This window comes from Scyliorhinus canicula, chromosome 10, assembly GCF_902713615.1.
Source record: "Scyliorhinus canicula chromosome 10, sScyCan1.1, whole genome shotgun sequence".
In the NCBI taxonomy this organism is placed as follows: Eukaryota; Metazoa; Chordata; class Chondrichthyes; order Carcharhiniformes; family Scyliorhinidae; genus Scyliorhinus; species Scyliorhinus canicula.
The window spans coordinates 142,606,472-142,625,473 of NC_052155.1; the positions used below are offsets into that span (position 1 = coordinate 142,606,472).

General features: G+C 49.4%; 1 protein-coding gene across 1 annotated transcript in view; it reads right to left on the reverse strand.

Annotated features, from left to right (window-relative positions):
- Positions 1 to 19,002, reverse strand: part of LOC119972149 (regulator of G-protein signaling 22-like) — an 810,134-nt gene that overhangs the window by 309,481 nt on the left and 481,651 nt on the right. The window contains exon 15 of the mRNA XM_038808479.1: positions 15,146 to 15,340. Coding sequence (XP_038664407.1) covers positions 15,146 to 15,340 — 195 coding nt within the window. The remainder of the gene's footprint in view (positions 1 to 15,145; positions 15,341 to 19,002) is intronic.

A 19,002-nucleotide genomic window follows, 5' to 3' on the forward strand; every position in this document is an offset into this window, starting at 1 on the left:
GGGCTGGATTCTCTGTTTCTGAGACCAAGTGCTGACGCCGCCGTGAAAACCGGAGTTTCACGACGGCAAAACCTGTGCAGAAAGTGAAATTATTCAGTCACTCCAAAGAGGCTAGCATGGGCGTCACGTGAAATGGCACACTTTCAGAACGGTGGCAGAATCGCTGATTCCGTGATTGCAGCACAGCTGCAGCTGCACTTCAGGGATTCTCCCCCCCACACACAACCGTTGCAGCCAACATGGTTGGAAAGAGACCAGCACTGCGCTTCCGTGATGCTGAGCTGGAGACCCTCCTGGACTCTGGAGGAGAGGCGGATGGTGCTGTACCCAGGCCCGGGAGGAAGGTCCTCAGGCGGCAGTGTTCGCCGTACCTGTGCGGAGGTGGCAGTCACTGTCAGCAACGTTGTCCGGACTGCTATTCAGGAGGCAGCGCTGTGCCCCTGGCACCAACCCCACACAGATGTGACATAGAACATAGAACATAGAACAGTACAGCACAGAACAGGCCCTTCGGCCCTCAATGTTGTGCTGAGCCATGATCACCCTACTCAAACCCACGTATCCACCCTATACCCGTAACCCAACAACCCCCCCTTAACCTTACTTTTATTAGGACACTACGGGCAATTTATCATGGCCAATCCACCTAACCCGCACATCTTTGGACTGTGGGAGGAAACCGGAGCAACCGGAGGAAACCCACGCACACAGGGGGAGGACGTGCAGACTCCGCACAGACAGTGACCCAGCCGGGAATCGAACCTGGGACCCTGGAGCTGTGAAGCATTTATGCTAACCACCATGCTACCCTGCTGCCCCTATATGGACCCTCCCCGCCCCACATGCCAGCATCCTTGCCAGCCTCAATGGCTGTGTGCCCTGGCTACTGGTGCCATCATCTACCCAACCCCTGGGCTGCATGTGTCAGACTAACAGTGTCGTTGTCTGTGTTCCCCCTACCCCCCAGTACAAGTCTGTGCACAACTGCCAGAAGCGGGAGAAGACCGGAGGGGACCACCAGAGCTGTGTCCCCTCACCATGACCGAGCTGAGGGCACCGGGCGTGGTCGGCGGCCCAGAAGAGAGGGAGGTCGCCGAGACGGAGGTAGGCGGCGCGCAACGAAGTGAGACACCTGCCTAGTTCCAGTTCGTCATAACACTCCCTCACCCCACCCCTCCAAGCCCCCTCACCCTTCCCCTCATCTCAGTGCTCACCACCGGCTGGCTGTCTAAACATAGTTAGCATCTTGTGTCTTATAGGACCTGCCGGAGATGAGCCCGGCCCATCAGGGCCCCCCCCCGTTCCCACCCAGTGCCCCTTAGATGGCAGGGCACCGATGGATAGAGCAGTCAGAACACCAGCACTCTGCCCGAGACCCAGAAGACTCCGGAGTTCTGGTCAGAGGAGGACACGGACATCACCCTCCACAATCTCTGACTATCACCTCGGTTGGGCACATTCGTGAAGAGGCTCCTGGTACACTATGTGGTGGGCACCAAAAAGTCGGCCCTGGACAGCAGGTAGAGGTCAGAGCAGCTGAGAGGCGACGGTATCAGATATGGGTCTTGAAGTGTTGGGCACTACGGACACGTGAAGCAGAAGTCAAGCTTCAGGAGAACCCCATCAACGACTGCCAGATCGTCTTGAACGTTGTAAAACTGCGCGCATGACACGCTGTAGTAGGGGGTCAGCCGCTGTCTCGCGGCGAATATGTACCAGGCGTGCATCCGATGCTGGCAAGTGGGAGGCTGCGAACTTAACTTGGGCGTCGATCTGGCAAACGAACCCTTCGTGATCGCATGGAGTGGTGACCGACCTGGAGAGGGCGTCGGCAACGATAAGGTCCTTGCTCGGGGTATAAACGAGTTGGAAATCATACCTCCGGAGCTTGAGCAGGATGCGCTGGAGGCGAGGCGTCATATCATTCAAGTCCTTTTGTTGACGAGCGGACGATGGTCGGTCTCGACAGTAAACTGGGGAAGTCCATAAACATAGTCGTGGAACTTCACGACACCGGTCAGAAGGCCAAGGCACTCCTTCTCTATTTGCGCGTAGCACTGTTCCGTGGGGGTCATTGCCCATGACGTAGACACAACGGGGGCTCATCACGCTGCAGAAGCACGGTTCCAATGCCAGACTGACTAGCGTCCGTAGAGATTTTTGTTTCCTTTGCCGGATCAAAAAAGACCAGAACTGGGGCCGTGGATAACTTGGCCTTCAGTTCCCTCCACTCGAGCTCGTGGGCAGGGAGCCACTGGAAGTCTGTTGTCTTCCGGACCAGGTTCCCGAGAGCTGTGGTATGCGAGGCGAGGTTGGTAATGAACTTTCCTAGGAAATTTACCATGCCCAAGAACCGGAGGACCGCTTTCTTGTCCTCGAACTTTTTCGGAAGTGATAGCAGCAATTTTGTCCTCATCCGGCCGCACACCCAAATGGGAAATGTGGTCACCCAGGAATTTAATGTCCGACTGGCCGAAAGAGCATTTAACTCTATTGAGGGGGAGGCCATGCTCGTGTATGCGCTTGAAGACGCACTTGAGGCGGCTGATGTGCTCCTGCGGGGTGATGGGCCAGAATATTATGTCGTCGACGTAGACACCTTCGATTCCCTCCATCATCTGTTCCATTAGTCTGTGAAAGACTTCAGACGCGGAGGTGATGCCAAATGGCATTCGGTTGTAGCAGAATCTGCCAAAGGGCGTATTGAATGCGCACAGCTTTTTGCTAGATTCATCCAGCTGGATTTGCCAGAAGCCTTTTGAGGAGTCGAGTTTTGTGAATAGTTTGGCGTGGGCCATTTCACACGTAAGTTCCTCACGCTTGGGAATTGAGTAGTGCTCCCTCATGATATTCCAATTAAGATCCTTAGGATCTATACAAATCCTTAGCTCACAGTTTCTTTACACAGACCATGGAACTCACCCAGTCGGTCGGTTCCGTGACCCTGGAGATGACCCCATAGTCCTGGAGCTGTTGCTTGAGGCGGTCCTTAAGGGGCGCTGGGACCTGCGAGGTGTGTGTACCACAGGCGTGATGTTTGGCTTGAGTAGAATCTTGTATGTATACGGGAGCGTGCCCATGCCCTCGTAGACGTTGTGGTACTGTTGGATGATGGAGTCGGGTTGCGCCCTGAAGTCGGTGTCAGGAGAGGCAGAGACAATGATGGGAGAGAGAGAGTGAACCCTCTGCACCAATTCAGCAGCTTACATGCCTGCGCACCAAGTAAGGAGGCTTTCGAGGAGGCAACGATATCGAAGGATAGTACAGCTGTGTGAGCACGGTGTGTCACCTCGAGTTGGCAAGAGCCACTGGCAGCAATGGCATTGCCATTATAATCAAGCAGTCGGCATGCAGATGGCAGGATGACAGGCTGGACACGAAGGATGCGAAGGGCAGACAATGCAATGAGATTGGCGTTGGCACCGGTGTCCAGGCGAAACCTTACTGGGGACCGGTTGACCGTAAGGGTGGCACACCACTCATCATCAGGATCAATGCTGTGTATCGGAATGAGCTTGGTGCTGCGCTTAGGAGACATCCTGTGCTTTATGATGCCGACTTGAAAAGGGGCTTGAGGTCATCGCTGTCAAAGTCAGGGGACAGGCTCGTTGATTGTGGCCGGACATCCCTGCGAGGCTGGCAGAATCTTCGGAAACTAGCAGGCTGAGTCGACCTGCATAAAGCAGCATAGTGGCCACACCTCACAGAGTTTTCGCGGGACATTGCCACTTTAAGTGGGCGGAGCCACAGTTGCCGCACACCGTTGCGTTGGCGCGTTCGTTACGCCACCGCGCATGCGTGGTGCGACCCGGCGTGGTGCACGCCTGCGCAGTACGTTCTTTGACGTCGCCACGATCGTTGCGTCCCAGCGCGGGAGCCCACGAAATGGCCGCCTTTATCCAGGCTTAGGCCCTGGAGCGATATGACGACCTGGACCTGTTCTGCATCGTGGGGAGCTCGCTGTGCCGTTTCAGCGGCCTGGATGTGGGAATATCGCGTAGAGGCGTGCTCATGGAACATGCAGGTCTCAATGTCAGTGGACAGGGTGAACTGTTTGACCTTAAGAAGCTGCTGGCGAAGGGGCTCCGACTGCACACCAAAAACTATCTGGTCGCGTATCATGGAGTCGGAGGTGGACCCGTAGTTGCAGGATTGCGTAAGGACATGGAGGTGGGTGATAAAAGACTGGAAAGGTTTGTCCTTGCCCTGTAAGCGCTGCTGAAAGATATAGCGCTCGAAGCTCTCGTTTACCTCGACCTCGCAGTGGCTGTCGAACTTTAGGAGGACCGTCTTAAACTTTGATTTATCTTCCCCGTCAGCAAAGGTGAGCGAGTTAAAGAGGAGGGCATGGTCCCCGGCTGTGGAGAGGAAGAGAGCAATCTTCCGTGCGTCCGAGGCAGCTTCCAGGTCCATGGCTTCAAGGTATAGCTGGAAGCACTGTTTAAAAATCTTCCAGTTGGAGCCCAGGTTTCCTGTAATGTGGAGAGGCGGCGGCGGGCGAATGCTGTCCATGTTGCAGGATGGCTAAAGACTGGTGGAAGGCTGATCACTGGAAGGTAGGTCTCAGAAGTTCTAACATCCCTCAACTACTGGTACCATGAAGTGTTGGGCACCGTGGACTCGTGAAGCAGACATATGCCACCAACACTGGAGATGCTTCAACACTATTTTATTAACTCTTATAAAATACTAGACATACTATAACTGTGGGTTTATACGATGTTAGTTTAACTAGAGACCTGTGCCTGTCCGAACCAGTTGAATCTCTCAGCACGTGGTGTGAGTCTGTACTGTACTTGATGAGCTCTTGTGCTTCTGAGAGGCAGCATCCAGAATGAGCAGGAAAAGTGATGCCCTCTGCCTTTATAGTGCGTGTGTTCTAACTGGTGATTGGCTGCGATGTTTGTGCATGTTGATTGGTCTTAGTGTATGTCCATCAGTGTATGTCTGCACCATGATATACTGGTGTATATTATGACAACATTCGTGAAGAGGCTCCTGGTACACTGTGATGGGCACCAAACAGTCGGCCCTGGACAGCAGGTAGAGTTTGGAGCTGAGGGGCGACGGTATTGGATATGGGTCTGAAAGTTCAAGGCCTGGGGAATTCTGGGCAGGTGGGGGCTGAGGCCCAGGAAAAGGCTGCCCTCTCACAAGCAAGAATGTGCCAGAGCCAGCTGGAGGTTGCAGAGGCCTCCTCAACGTGGTCCAGTCACAGCAGGCCATTGCTGAGAGCGTCGGCGGCAATGTCCAGGCGCAGGCCAGTGTTGCGCAGACACAGCGGGAGGTGACCCAGTCCCAGAGGGATGTGGCCCACTCACTGGCTGATGTGGGCCACACCCTGAGGGAGGTGGCTCACATCCTGCGGGACATGACCCACTCATTGGCTGATGTGGCACTGACCCTCAGGGTGGTGGCACAGTCGCATAGTGATGTGGTGCAGGTGAGACAGAGATGGGCCACTCCCTGTTCTCCATGGCCGCGAACGTTCTGACCCTTGTCGAGACCAGAGTGGGCATCCAGGACTGGCAGCGGCAGGTGTCAGGGGATGGCTCCGCTCGCACACTCATCCCATGGTGAAGCCCGGGGGACATCAGGTACCCCAAGGGAGGAGGAGGTGATGGGTTCTTGCCGCTGGTTCCTGCACGGGAGGTGCAGGAACACTGCAGCACTTTGGATTCCCCCCGCCACCCCCTCTTCTGACCCTGGTGATCCTCTTTAGCAACGGGCAGAACAGGACAGCACCCCGCCACACCCGAGGAGCAGCCAGGCCAGGCCGCCCCAGGAGATGTGTGCCAACGGAGACTCTCGTCATAGGGCAGGAGACACAGCAGTCCGCCTCCACTCCTGCTGTACCACCTGGGGAACCACCTAGGCATAGTGTTAGGGCCCGTAATGCCAGAAAGTTAGAAACCAGACAAGTTGGCATGGGTGCAGTGCACAGTCTAGTTATAGGGGTTAGGGCACAGGCTGTGTACATTTGTTCACAAAAAACACATGTTCAGACCGTTCAAACCTGCCTTGGTGCTCTGTCTGGTGGGTGTGGGGGTGAGGCGGTCAGTGCTGGCCAGTGTGAGTGGCGGGTGGGGGACGAGAGGCAAAGTGGATGGACAGTGCAAGTCCCCCGCCCCAGCCGCAGCCCCAGCCTGATCATCACCTGCACCCCTTCTCCAGCGATTGGACAGGGCCATATGATGGACTGGCCAGCTCACATGCAGCGATCGCTCAGGTGGAAGGTGCTACTGTGGGCATGAGTCAGACATTGTCAAACGTTGTTGAGAACAGAGCTAATTTCAGAGTGGGTTGTGAATGATCCTCCATCCCATTGCCCAGACCAGCTGTCACTGCCAAGCCAGTGCCCCCAGCTCATAGGGCTTCAGGTATATACAACAGAGGGTGTGCATGCAGGTAGTTTGGTAGTGTGGGAGGTGAGGGTGTTCGGTGTAATAGAACATAAGAACATCAGAACGAGGAACAGGAGTAGATCATCTGGCTCCTCCAGCCTGCTCCGCTATTCAATGAGATCATGGCTGATCTTTTGTGGACTCATCTCCACTTTCCCACCTGAACACCATAAGCCTTAATCCCTTTCTTCTTCAAAAAACTATCTATCTCTATCTTAAAAACATTTAATGAAGGAGCCTCAACTGCTTCACTGGGCAAGGAATTCCATAGATTCACAACCCTTTGGGTGAAGAAGTTCCTCCTAAACGCAGTCCGAAATCAACTTCCCCCTATTTTGAGGCTATGCCCCCTAGTTCTGCTTTTACCCACCAGTGGAAACAACCTACCCGCATCTAGAACATAGAACGATACAGCGCAGTACAGGCCCTTCGGCCCACGATGTTGCACCGACATGGGAAGTCAAAAACTAAAGGCCATCTAACCTACACTATGCCATTATCATCCATATGCTTATCCAATAAACTTTTAAATGCCCTCAATGTTGGCGAGTTCACAACTGTTGCAGGTAGGGCATTCCACGGCCTCACCACTCTTTGCGTAAAAAACCTACCTCTGACCTCTGTCCTATATCTATTACCCCTCAATTTAAGAAGTCTTACAACACCAGGTTAAAGTCCAACAGGTTTGTTTCAAACACGAGCTTTCGGAGCACGGCTCCTTCTTCAGGTGAATTCACCTGAAGAAGGAGCCGTGCTCCGAAAGCTCGTGTTTGAAACAAACCTGTTGGACTTTAACCTGGTGTTGTAAGACTTCTTACTGTGCTCACCCCAGTCCAACGCCGGCATCTCCACATCATGCCCTCAATTTAAGGCTATGTCCCCTCATGATAGCCACCTCCATCCGCGGGAGAAGGCTCTCACTGTCCACCCTATCTAACCCTCTGATCATTTTGTATGCCTCTATTAAGTCACCTCTTAACCTTCTTCTCTCTAACGAAAACAACCTCAAGTCCATCAGCCTTTCCTCATAAGATTTTCCCTCCATACCAGGCAACATCCTGGTAAATCTCCTCTGCACCCGTTCCAAAGCTTCCACGTCCTTCCTATAATGATGCGACCAGAACTGTACGCAATACTCCAAATGCGGCCGTACCAGAGTTTTGTACAGCTGCAACATGACCTCATGGCTCCGGAACTCAATCCCTCTACCAATAAAGGCCAACACACCATAGGCCTTCTTCACAACCCTATCAACCTGGGTGGCAACTTTCAGGGATCTATGTACATGGACACCGAGATCCCTCTGCTCATCCACATTACCCTCTGCTTATCCACAATGGGCCTCACGGTAGCATGGTGGTTAGCATCAATGCTTCACAGCTCCAGGGTCCCAGGTTCGATTCCCGGCTGGGTCACTGTCTGTGTGGAGTCTACATGTCCTCCCCGTGTGTGCGTGGGTTTCCTCCGGGTGCTCCGGTTTCCTCCCACAGTCCAAAGATGTGCGGGTTAGGTGGATTGGCCATGCTAAATTGCCCGTAGTGTAAGGTTAATTGTTGGGTTACGGGTATACGGGTTACGTGGGTTTGAGTAGGGTGATCATTGCTCGGCACAACATTGAGGGCCGAGGGGCCTGTTCTGTGCTGTACTGTTCTAATAATTACCAAGAATTTTACCATTAGCCAAATATTCCGCATTCCTGTTATTCTTTCCAAAGTGAATCACCTCACACTTCTCCACATTAAACTCCATTTGCCACCTCTCAGCCCAGCTCTGCAGCTTATCTATGTCCCTCTGTAACCTGCAACATCGTTCCACACTGTCTACAACTCCACCGACTTTAGTGTCGTCTGCAAATTTACTCACCCAACCTTCTGTGCCCTCCTCTAGGTCATTTATAAAAATGACAAACAGCCCCAGAACAGATCCTTGTGGTACGCCACTCATAACTGAACTCCATTCTGAACATTTCCCATCAACCACCACCCTCTGTCTTCTTTCAACTAGCCAATTTCTGATCCACATCTCTAAATCACCCTCAATCCCGAGCCTCCGTATTTTCTGCAATAGCCGACCGTGGGGAACCTTATCAAACGCTTTACTGAAATCCATATACACCATATCAACTGCTCTACCCTAGTCTACCTGTTCAGTCACCTTCTCAAAGAACTCGATAAGGTTTGTGAGGCATGACCTACCCTTCACAAAACCATGCTGACTATCCCTAATCATATTATTCCTATCTAGATGATTATAAATCGTATCTCTTATAATCCTCTCCAAGACTTTACCCACAACAGACGTGAGGCTCACCGGCCTATAGTTACCGGGGTTATCTCTACTCCCCTTCTTGAACAAAGGGACCACATTTGCTATCCTCCAGTCCTCTGGCACTATTGCTGTAGCCAATGATGACATAAAAATCAAAGCCAAAGGCTCAGCAATCTCTTCCCTGGCTTCCCAGAGAATCCTAGGATAAATCCAATCAGGCCCCGGGGACTTATCTATTTTCACCTTGTCCAGAATTGCCAACACATCTTCCCTACGCACCTCAATGCCATCTATTCTAATAGCCTGGGTCTCAGCATTCTCCTCCACAACATTATCTTTTTCCTGAGTGAATACTGACGAAAAGTATTCATTTAGTATCTCGCTTATCTCCTCAGCCTCCACACACAACTTCCCACCACTTCCTTGTAACTATCAAGCGCCCCAACTGAAACTTCACGCCTCATCTTCACATAGGCCTCCTTCTTCCTCTTAACAAGAGATTCCACTTCTTTGGTAAACCACGGTTCCCTCGCTCGACCCCTTCCTCCCTGCCTGACTGGTACGTACTTATCAAGAACACGCAATAGCTGTTCCTTGAACAAGCTCCACATATCCAGTGTGCCCAACCCTTGCAGCCCACTTCTCCAACCTACACATCCTAAGTCATGTCTAATGGCATCATAATTGCCCTTCCCCCAGCTATAACTCTTGCCCTGCGGGGTATACTTATCCCTTTCCATCACTAACGTAAAGGTCACCGAATTAGAACAGTAGAACATAGAACAGTACAGCACAGAACAGGCCCTTCGGCCCTCGATGTTGTGCTGAGCAATGATCACCCTACTTAAACCCACGTAACCCGTATACCCGTAACCCAACAATCCCCCCATTAACCTTACACTACGGGCAATTTTAGCATGGCCAATCCACCTAACCCACACATCTTTGGACTGTGGGAGGAAACCGGAGCACCCGGAGGAAACCCACGCACACACGGGGAGGACGTGCAGACTCCACACAGACAGTGACCCAGCCGGGAATCGAACCTGGGACCCTGGAGCTGTGAAGCATTGATGCTAACCACCATGCTACCGTGAGGCCGCAAATTGTGGTCACTGTCTCCAAAGTGCTCACCTACCTCCAGATCTAATACCTGGCCTGGTTCATTACCCAAAACCAAATCCAATGTGGCCTCGCCTCTTGTTGGCCTGTCAACGTATTGTGTCAGGAAACCCTCCTGCACACATTGTACAAAGAACGACCCATCTAATGTACTCGAACTATATCTTTTCCGGTCAATATTTGGAAAGTTAAAGTCTCCCATAACAACTACCCTGTTACTTTCGCTCTTTTCCAGAATCATCTTCGCCATCCTTTCCTCTACATCCCTAGAACTATTAGGTGGCCTATAGAAAACTCCCAACAGGGTGACCTCTACTTTCCTGTTTCTAACCTCAGGCCATACTACCTCGGAAGAAGAGTCCACCATCTAGCATCCTTTCCGCCACCGTAATACTGTCCTTGACCAGCAGCGCCACACCTCCCCCTCTTTTGCCCCCTTCTCTGACCTTACTAAAACACCTAAACCCCGGAACCTGCAACAACCATTCCTGTCCCTGCTCTATCCATGTCTCTGAAATGGCCACAACATCGAAGTCCCAGGTACCAACCCATGCTGCCAGTTCCCCTACCTTATTTCGTATACTCCTGGCATTGAAGTAGACACACTTCAAACCACCTACCTGAACACTGGCACCCTCCTGCAAAGTCAAATCTGTGCTCCTGACCTCTATACTCTCAATCTCCCGTACCCCAAAACTACAAATCAGGTTCCCATGCCCCTGCTGAATTAGTTTAAACACCCCCCAAAGAGCACTAACAAATCTCCCCCCCCCAGGATATTGGTGCCCCTCAGGTTCAGATGTAGACAATCCTGTCTATAGAGGTCCCACCTTCCCCAGGAAGAGCCCCAGTTATCCAGAAATCTGAATCCCTCCCGCCTGCACCATCCCTGTAGCCACGTGTCTAATTGCTCTCTCTCCCTATTCCTCGTCTCACTATCACGTGGCACGGGCAACAACCCAGAGATAACAACTCTGTTTGTTCTCACTCTGAGCTTCCATCCTAGCTCCCTAAAGGCCTGCCTGACATCCTTGTCCCCTTTCCTACCTATGTCGTGAGCGCCAATGTGGACTACGACTTGGGGCTGCTCCCCCTCCCCCTTAAGGACCCAGGAAAACATGATCCGAGACATCACGTACCCTTGCACCTGGGAGGCAACATACCAAACGTGAGTCTCTCTCGCTCCCACAAAATCTCCGATCTGTGCCCCTGACTATTGAGTCCCCAATTACTAATGTTCTACTCCTTTCCCCCTTCCCTTCTGAGCAACAGGGACAGACTCCATGCCAGAGGCCTGTACCCCATGGCTTACCCCTGGTAAGTCCCCCCCCACAAGTATCCAAAACGGTATACTTGTTACTAAGGGGAACGACCACAGGGGATCCCTGTACTGACTGCTTACCCCCAGCCCCTCTCACCGTCACCCATCTATCTTTATTCTTTGGCGTAACTACCTCCCTGAAGCTTCTATCTATGACCCCCTCTGTCACTTGACAACAGCCCCTCCACAAACCACCTTCAAATTAGGCTGACCGCACTGCACATATGCAAATTTCCCCAGAACAGCTGATCAGTAGCTCTGCTCTGCTGCCCTCTGCTGGATGCTTGCCTTCAATCAAACTCCTCGGGTCTCCTTCGCAGGTACACCTTCAAATTAGGCTGACCGCACTGCACGTATGCAAATTTACCCATTACAGCTGATCAGTAGCTCTGCTGGATGCTTGCCTTCACTCAAACTCCTTGGGTCTCCTTCGCAGGTACACCTTCAAATTAGGCTGACCGCACTGCACGTATGCAAATTTCCGCAGAACAGCTGATCAGTAGCTCTGCTCTGCTGCCCTCTGCTGGATGCTTGCCTTCACTCAAACTCCTCGGGTCTCCTTCGCAGGTACACCTTCAAATTAGGCTGACCGCACTGCACGTATGCAAATTTCCCCAGAACAGCTGATCAGTAGCTCTGCTCTGCTGCCCTCTGCCTATCTATTCCCTTCATAATTTTATATGTTTCTATAAGATCCCCCCTCATCCTTCTAAATTCCAATGAGTACAGTCCCAGTCTACTCAACCTCTCCTCGGAATCCAACCCCTTCAGTTCTGGGATTAACCTAGTGAATATCCTCTGCACACCGTCCAGTGCCAGTACGTCCTTTCTCAAGTAGGGAGACGCTTAATGCCGTGCATCTTTATCTTATGCAGCAACCTTTTGTGTGGCACCTTGTCAAAGGCTTTCTGGAAATCCAGATATACCACATCCATTGGCTCCCGTTATCTACTGCACTGGTAATGTCCTCAAAAAATTCCACTAAATTAGTTAGGCACGACCTGCCCTTTATGAACCCATGCTGTGTCTGCCCAATGGGACAATTTCTATCCAGATGCCTCGCTATTTCTTCCTTGATGATAGATTCCAGCATCTCCCCTACTACCGAAGTGAAGCTCACTGGCCTATAATTACCCGCTTTCTGCCTACCTCCGTTTTTAAACTGTGATGTCACGTTTGCCAATTTCCAACCCGCCGGGACTACCCCAGAGTCTCGTGAATTTTGGCAAATTATCACTAGTGCATCTGCAATTTCCCTAGCCATCTCTTTTAGCACTCTGGGATGCATTCCACCAGGGCCAGGAGACTGGTCTACCTTTAGCCCCATTAGCCTGCCCATCACTACCTACTTAGTGATAACAATCATCTCAAAGTCCTCACCTGTCATAGCCTCACTTCTATCAGTCACTGGCATGTTATTTGTGTCTTCCACTGTGAAGACCGACCCAAAAAACCTGTTCAGTTCCTCAGCCATTTCCTCATCTCCCTTCTCATCTTCTCAAGGACCAATAATTTACCTCAGCCACTATTTTTTGTTTTATTTATTTGTAGAAGCATTTACTATCTCTTTTTATATTCTGAGCAAGTTTAGTCTCATAATCTATCTTACTCTTCTTTAGAGCTTTTTAAGTAGCTTTCTGTTGCCCCCTAAAGATTTCCCAGTCCTCTAGTCTCCCACTAATCTTTGCCACTTTGTATGCTTTTTCCTTCAATTTGATACTCTCCCTTATTTCCTTAGACATCCACGGTCGATTTTCCCACTTTCTACCGTCCTTCCTTTCTGTTGGTACAAACCTTTGCTGAGCACTGTGAAAAATCGCTTGGAAGGTTCTCCACTGTTCCTCAACTGTTTCACCATAAAGTCTTTGCTCCCAGTCTACCTTAGCTAGTTCTTCTCTCATTCCATTGTAATCTCCTTTGTTTAAGCACAAAACACTAGTGCTTGATTTTACCTTCTCACCCTCCATCTGTATTTTAAATGCCACCATATTGTGATCGCTCCTTCCGAGAGGATCCCTCACTATCAGATCATGAATCAATCCTGTCTCATTACACAGGACAAAATCTAGGACCGCTCGTTCCCTCGTAGGTTCATTCATTATGAGTCACATGGAAATCTGTGGGTTGATTAGAAAGAGCCAGCATGGATTTCTAAAGGGAAATTGTGCTTAACTAACTTTCTGGAGTTTTTTTGAGGAGATAATAGAAAGGGTCGATAAAGGAAATGCTGTGATGTAGTGCGCATGGATTTTCAGAAGGCATTCGACGCCGTGCCACACAACACACTTGTGAGAAAAGTTATAGCTTGTAAAATAAATGGGACAGTAGCAACATGATACAAAATTGGCTCAGTAATAGGGATGAGTGAGTAAGGTCAATGGCTATTTTTTGGACTGCAGGAAGGTTTGTACTGGTGTTCCGCAGGGGATGGAATTAGGACCCTTGCTTTCCCTCATATATGTTAATAATCAAGCTTTGGCGTGCAGGGGTCAATATCAAAGTTTGTGGATAACGCAAAGTTTGAAAATATTGTAAATTTGGGAAAAGGACAGTGTTGAACATCAAAAGGACATGAGTAAGTTGGAGAGGGCAGATAGGAGTTGGATGAAGTTCAATACAGAGAAGTGTGATGTGATGCATTTGGTAGGAAGAACATAGAGAAACAATCTTAAAAAAAGGGTAACATTCTAAAAAGGGGTGCAGGAGCAAAAGGACCTGGGTATATATGTGCATAGGTTATTTAAGGTAGAAAGGCAGGTGGAGAGAGCAGTAAATAAAAAATATACCATTCTTAGCTTTATTAATAGAGGAATAGAGTGCAAAAGCAAGGATCTAATGCTGAACTTACACAAGACAGTAATTAGACGTCAGCTGGAATATTGTGCAGTTACACAGGGCAGCACTGTAGCACAGTGGGGGAAGCACAGTAGCACAGTGGTTAGCACAGTTGCTTCACAGCTACAGGGTTCCAGGTTCAATTCCCGGCTTGGGTCACTGTCTATGCGGAGTCTGAACGTTCTCCCGTGTCTGTGTGGGTTTCCTCCAAGGGCTCTGGTTTCTTCCCAAGGTCCAAAGATATGCAGGTTAGGTGGATAGGCCATGCTAAATTGCTCTTAGTGTCCAAAAAGGTGAGGTGGGGTTACTGGGTTACAGGGATAGGATGCAGGTGTGGGCTTGAATAGGATGCTCTTTCCAAGGGCCAGTGCACTCGATGGGCCGAATGGCCTCTTTCAGCACTGTAAATTCAATGAAGAGTTCTGGGCATCACACCATATAAAGAATGTGATTGGAGAGTGCAAAAAGAATGGTTCCAGGGATGAGAAGCTTCACTTATGAAGATAGATTTGAAAGGGTGGGACTGGTCTCCTTGGAGAGAAGAACATTTAGAGGAGATTTACATAGACATAGACATAGAATTTACAGTGCAGAAGGAGGCCATTCATCCCATCGAGTCTGCACCGGCTCTTGGAAAGAGCACCCTACCCAAGGTCAACACCTCCACCCTATCCCCATAACTCAGTAACCCCACCCAACACTAAGGGCAATTTTGGACACTAAGGGCCAATCCACCTAACGCGCACATCTTTGGATCTTTGATAGAGTTGTTCAAAATCATGAGCTTTCTGGACAGAGTAGATAAGCAGAAGCTGTTCCTGCTTGTTAAAGGATCAAGAATGAGAGGGCACAGATTTGAAGTGATTTGAAATAGAAGCACATGTGTGAGAAAATAAGTGTTTGGATAGGCCAATAACTAATCATCTGCTACCAAGCCATTGAAATTCCCACATTCAAGTATAGTGTCAAGAAGATCTTGCAAAGGAGATCAGCTGCCTCCTCACAAAAGGAGTTATGGGTGTCTGCATTCACACATTGCCCTTACGTCTGGTGACAGAACAGATTACTTGTCTATTCTGTTAATCAGCTGTTTATGATACAGAGAGAGAAATTAACAAATACAGAACTGTACAAGATATTAAGTCGACTATTTTCTAGACATATTTAAAAAGATGTTCAGATACATGGACTGTACCTTTCTAAATCTTGACATGTCCATTTCAATCATGTGTATCCAAGGTACCAATAGCAAGACAAGAACATATTCTTCCACATGATCAAATAGTTCTTCAAAAGGTGGCTCTAGTTTTCTATATAGCAGCTTCCTGTTCTCTGTATTCAATTCAACATCTGCTGGAGCCCCTTCAGAAATGTATGTTGCAAAAATAAACTGAAACAAATGGACAAATTGTGTAAATTTGTTGCCAATGTATAAATTAGAATGGGTTGGTTTCAGCGGCAGCTTAAAATCAAAATCTACCGCTTTTACCCTATTCTTAACAAAGACAAATACAGCACAGGAACAGGCCCTTCGGCCCTCCAAGCCTATACTGGGCATGATACCAACCTTGGCCAAAACCCTTGGCATTTCCTTGTGCCATATTCCCTCTATACCCATCCTATCCATGTATTTGCCAAGATACCTTTTGAACGTTATTACTGTATCTGCTTCCACAATCCCACCTGGCAACGCATTCCAGGCACCCTGTCTAAAAAAAATTGCCTCGCACATCTTAAGTAATATAGACAATAATTCCAGTAATAATAACTACCTGAAACAGTGTTCATAGTTCATAGAATTTACAGTTCATAGAATTTACAGTGCAGAAGGAGGCCATTCGGCCCATCGAGTCTGCACCGGCTCTTTGAAAGAGCACCCTACCCAAGGTCAACATACCCACCCTATTCCCATAACCCAGTAACCTCACCCAACACTAAGGGCAATTTTGAAACTAAGGGCAATTTATCATGGCCAATCCACCTAACCTGCACATCTTTGGACTGTGGGAGGAAACCGGAGCACCCGGAGGAAACCCACGCACACACAGGGAGGATGTGCAGACTCCACACAGACAGTGACCCAAGCTGGAATCGAACCTGGAGCTGTGAAGCCATTGTGCTATCCATAATGCTACCATAAAATCCTCATCACACATTTGTAAACATTCAGATATGCAATTGAAGTGTTTTTAATACACAGGGCTACAGACCAAGTGCGAGAAAATAGAATTAGGCTGAATAACACTATTTTGGCTGACGGAAACATGGTGGACTGAATGGCCTCCTTCTGTGCCATAAATCTTTCTTTGTTTATATATAACACTCAATGAATTCATCTCACCCATTGGCTAAGTGAGTAATGCACCAACTGTTTTGGTACAGAGTCACAGAAATAAAAAGTCCTCGAGTTTGATTCCTAACTTTTACTGAGTTAGCCTATCTCAACAAGGACAGAAATTGGAGTTACAGGTGCAGATTGCATTGTGAAAATACAATGTTGTGATGATAGCGAGACCTGGCACATGGAAGGGCAAGACTAGTGTTAAATAATTCTGGGTACAAGGTGCTCGGAAACGGTAAGAAAGAAAAGAAGAGGAGAGGGGTGGAGGTGAGTGAGTGCCTTTAAATTTGCTTACCTTTCAGCGGGAGCAGGGTTTGAGGTAATATCAGGTAAGCTCTTCCTTTCTTTTTCTTTTTCTTGTTTTTTTTTAAATCTAGAGGTGATGTCAGGGAAGGCAGTACAATGCTCCTCCTGCAGAATGTTTGAGGTGAGGGACGCCGTCAGTGTCCCTGCTGATTTCAATCTGTGGGAAGTGCACCCAACTCCAGCTCCTCAAAAACCGTGTTAGGGACCTGGAGCTTGAGCTGGATGAACTTCGGATCATTCGGGAGGCAGAGGGGGTCATAGATAGGAGCTTCAGGGAAGTAGTTACACCAAAGACTGGAGATAGATGGGTAACTGTAAGAGGGACTGGGAAGAAGCAGTCAGTACAGGGATCCCCTGCGGTCGTTCCCCTGAGTAACAAGTATACCGTTTTGGATACTTGTGGGGGGGACGACTTACCAGGGGTAAGCCATGGGGTACGGGCCTTTGGCACGGAGTCTGTCCCTGTTGCTCAGAAGGGAAGGGGGCAAAGGAGTAGAACATTAGTAATTGGGGACTCAATAGCCAGGGGCACAGATAGGAGATTTTGTGGGAGCGAGAGAGACTCACGTTTGGTATGTTGCCTCCCAGGTGCAAGGGTACGTGATGTCTCGGATCGTGTTTTCCGGGTCCTTAAGGGGGAGGGGGAGCAGCCCCAAGTCGTAGTCCACATTGGCACTAACGACATAGGTAGGAAAGGGGACAAGGATGTCAGGCAGGCCTTTAGGGAGCTAGGATGGAAGCTCAGAGCGAGAACAAACAGAGTTGTTATCTCTGGGTTGTTGCCCGTGCCACGTGATAGTGAGATGAGGAATAGGGAGAGAGAGCAATTAAACACTTGGCTACAGGGATGGTGCAGGCGGGAGGGATTCAGATTTCTGGATAACTGGGGCTCTTTCTGGGGAAGGTGGGACCTCTATAGACAGGATGGTCTACATCTGAACCTGAGGGCACCAATATCCTGGGGGGGAGATTTGTTAGTGCTCTTTGGGGGGGTTTAAACTAATTCAGCAGGGGCATGGGAACCTGGATTGTAGTTTTGGGGTACGGGAGATTGAGAGTATAGAGGTCAGGAGCACAGATTTGACTTCACAGGAGGGTGCCAGTGTTCAGGTAGGTGGTTTGAAGTGTGTCTACTTCAATGCCAGGAGTATACGAAATAAGGTAGGGGAACTGGCAGCATGGGTTGGTACCTGGGACTTCGATGTTGTGGCCATTTCAGAGACATGGATAGAGCAGGGACAGGAATGGTTGTTGCAGGTTCCGGGGTTTAGGTGTTTTAGTAAGCTCAGAGAAGGGGGCAAAAGAGGGGGAGGTGTGGCGCTGCTAGTCAAGGACAGTATTACGGTGGCGGAAAGGATGCTAGATGGGGACTCTTCTTCTGAGGTAGTATGGGCTGAGGTTAGAAACAGGAAAGGAGACCTTGTTGGGAGTTTTCTATAGGCCACCTAATAGTTCTAGGGATGTAGAGGAAAGGATGGCGAAGATGATTTTGGAAAAGAGCGAAAGTAACAGGGTAGTTGTTATGGGAGACTTTAACTTTCCAAATATTGACTGGAAAAGATATAGTTCGAGTACATTAGATGGGTCATTCTTTGTACAATGTGTGCAGGAGGGTTTCCTGACACAATATGTTGACAGGCCAACAAGAGGCGAGGCCACATTGGATTTGGTTTTGGGTAACGAACCAGGCCAGATGTTAGATCTGGAGGTAGGTGAGCACTTTGGAAACAGTGACCACAATTCGGTGACCTTTACGTTAGTGATGGAAAGGGATAAGTATACCCCGCAGGGCAAGAGTTATAGCTGGGGGAAGGGCAATTATGATGCCATTAGACATGACTTAGGATGTGTTGGTTGGAGAAGTAGGCTGCAAGGGTTGGGCACACTGGATATGTGGAGCTTGTTCAAGGAACAGCTATTGCATGTTCTTGATAAGTACGTACCAGTCAGGCAGGGAGGAAGGGGTCGAGCGAGGGAACCGTGGTTTACCAAAGAAGTGGAATCTCTTGTTAAGAGGAAGAAGGAGGCCTATGTGAAGATGAGGCGTGAAGTTTCAGTTGGGGCGCTTGATATTTACAAGGAAGCGAGGAAGGATCTAAAGAGAGAGCTGAGACGAGCAAGGAGGGGACATGAGAAGTCTTTGGCAGGTAGGATCAAGGAAAACCCAAAAGCTTTCTATAGGTATGTCAGGAATAAAAGAATGACTAGGGTAAGAGTAGGGCCAGTCAAGGACAGTGGTGGGAAGTTGTGTGTGGAGGCTGAGGAGATAAGCGAGCTACTAAATGAATACTTTTCGTCAGTATTCACTCAAGAAAAAGATAATATTGTGGAGGAGAATGCTGAGACCCAGGCTATTAGAATAGATGGCATTGAGGTGCGTAGGGAAGAAGTGTTGGCAATTCTGG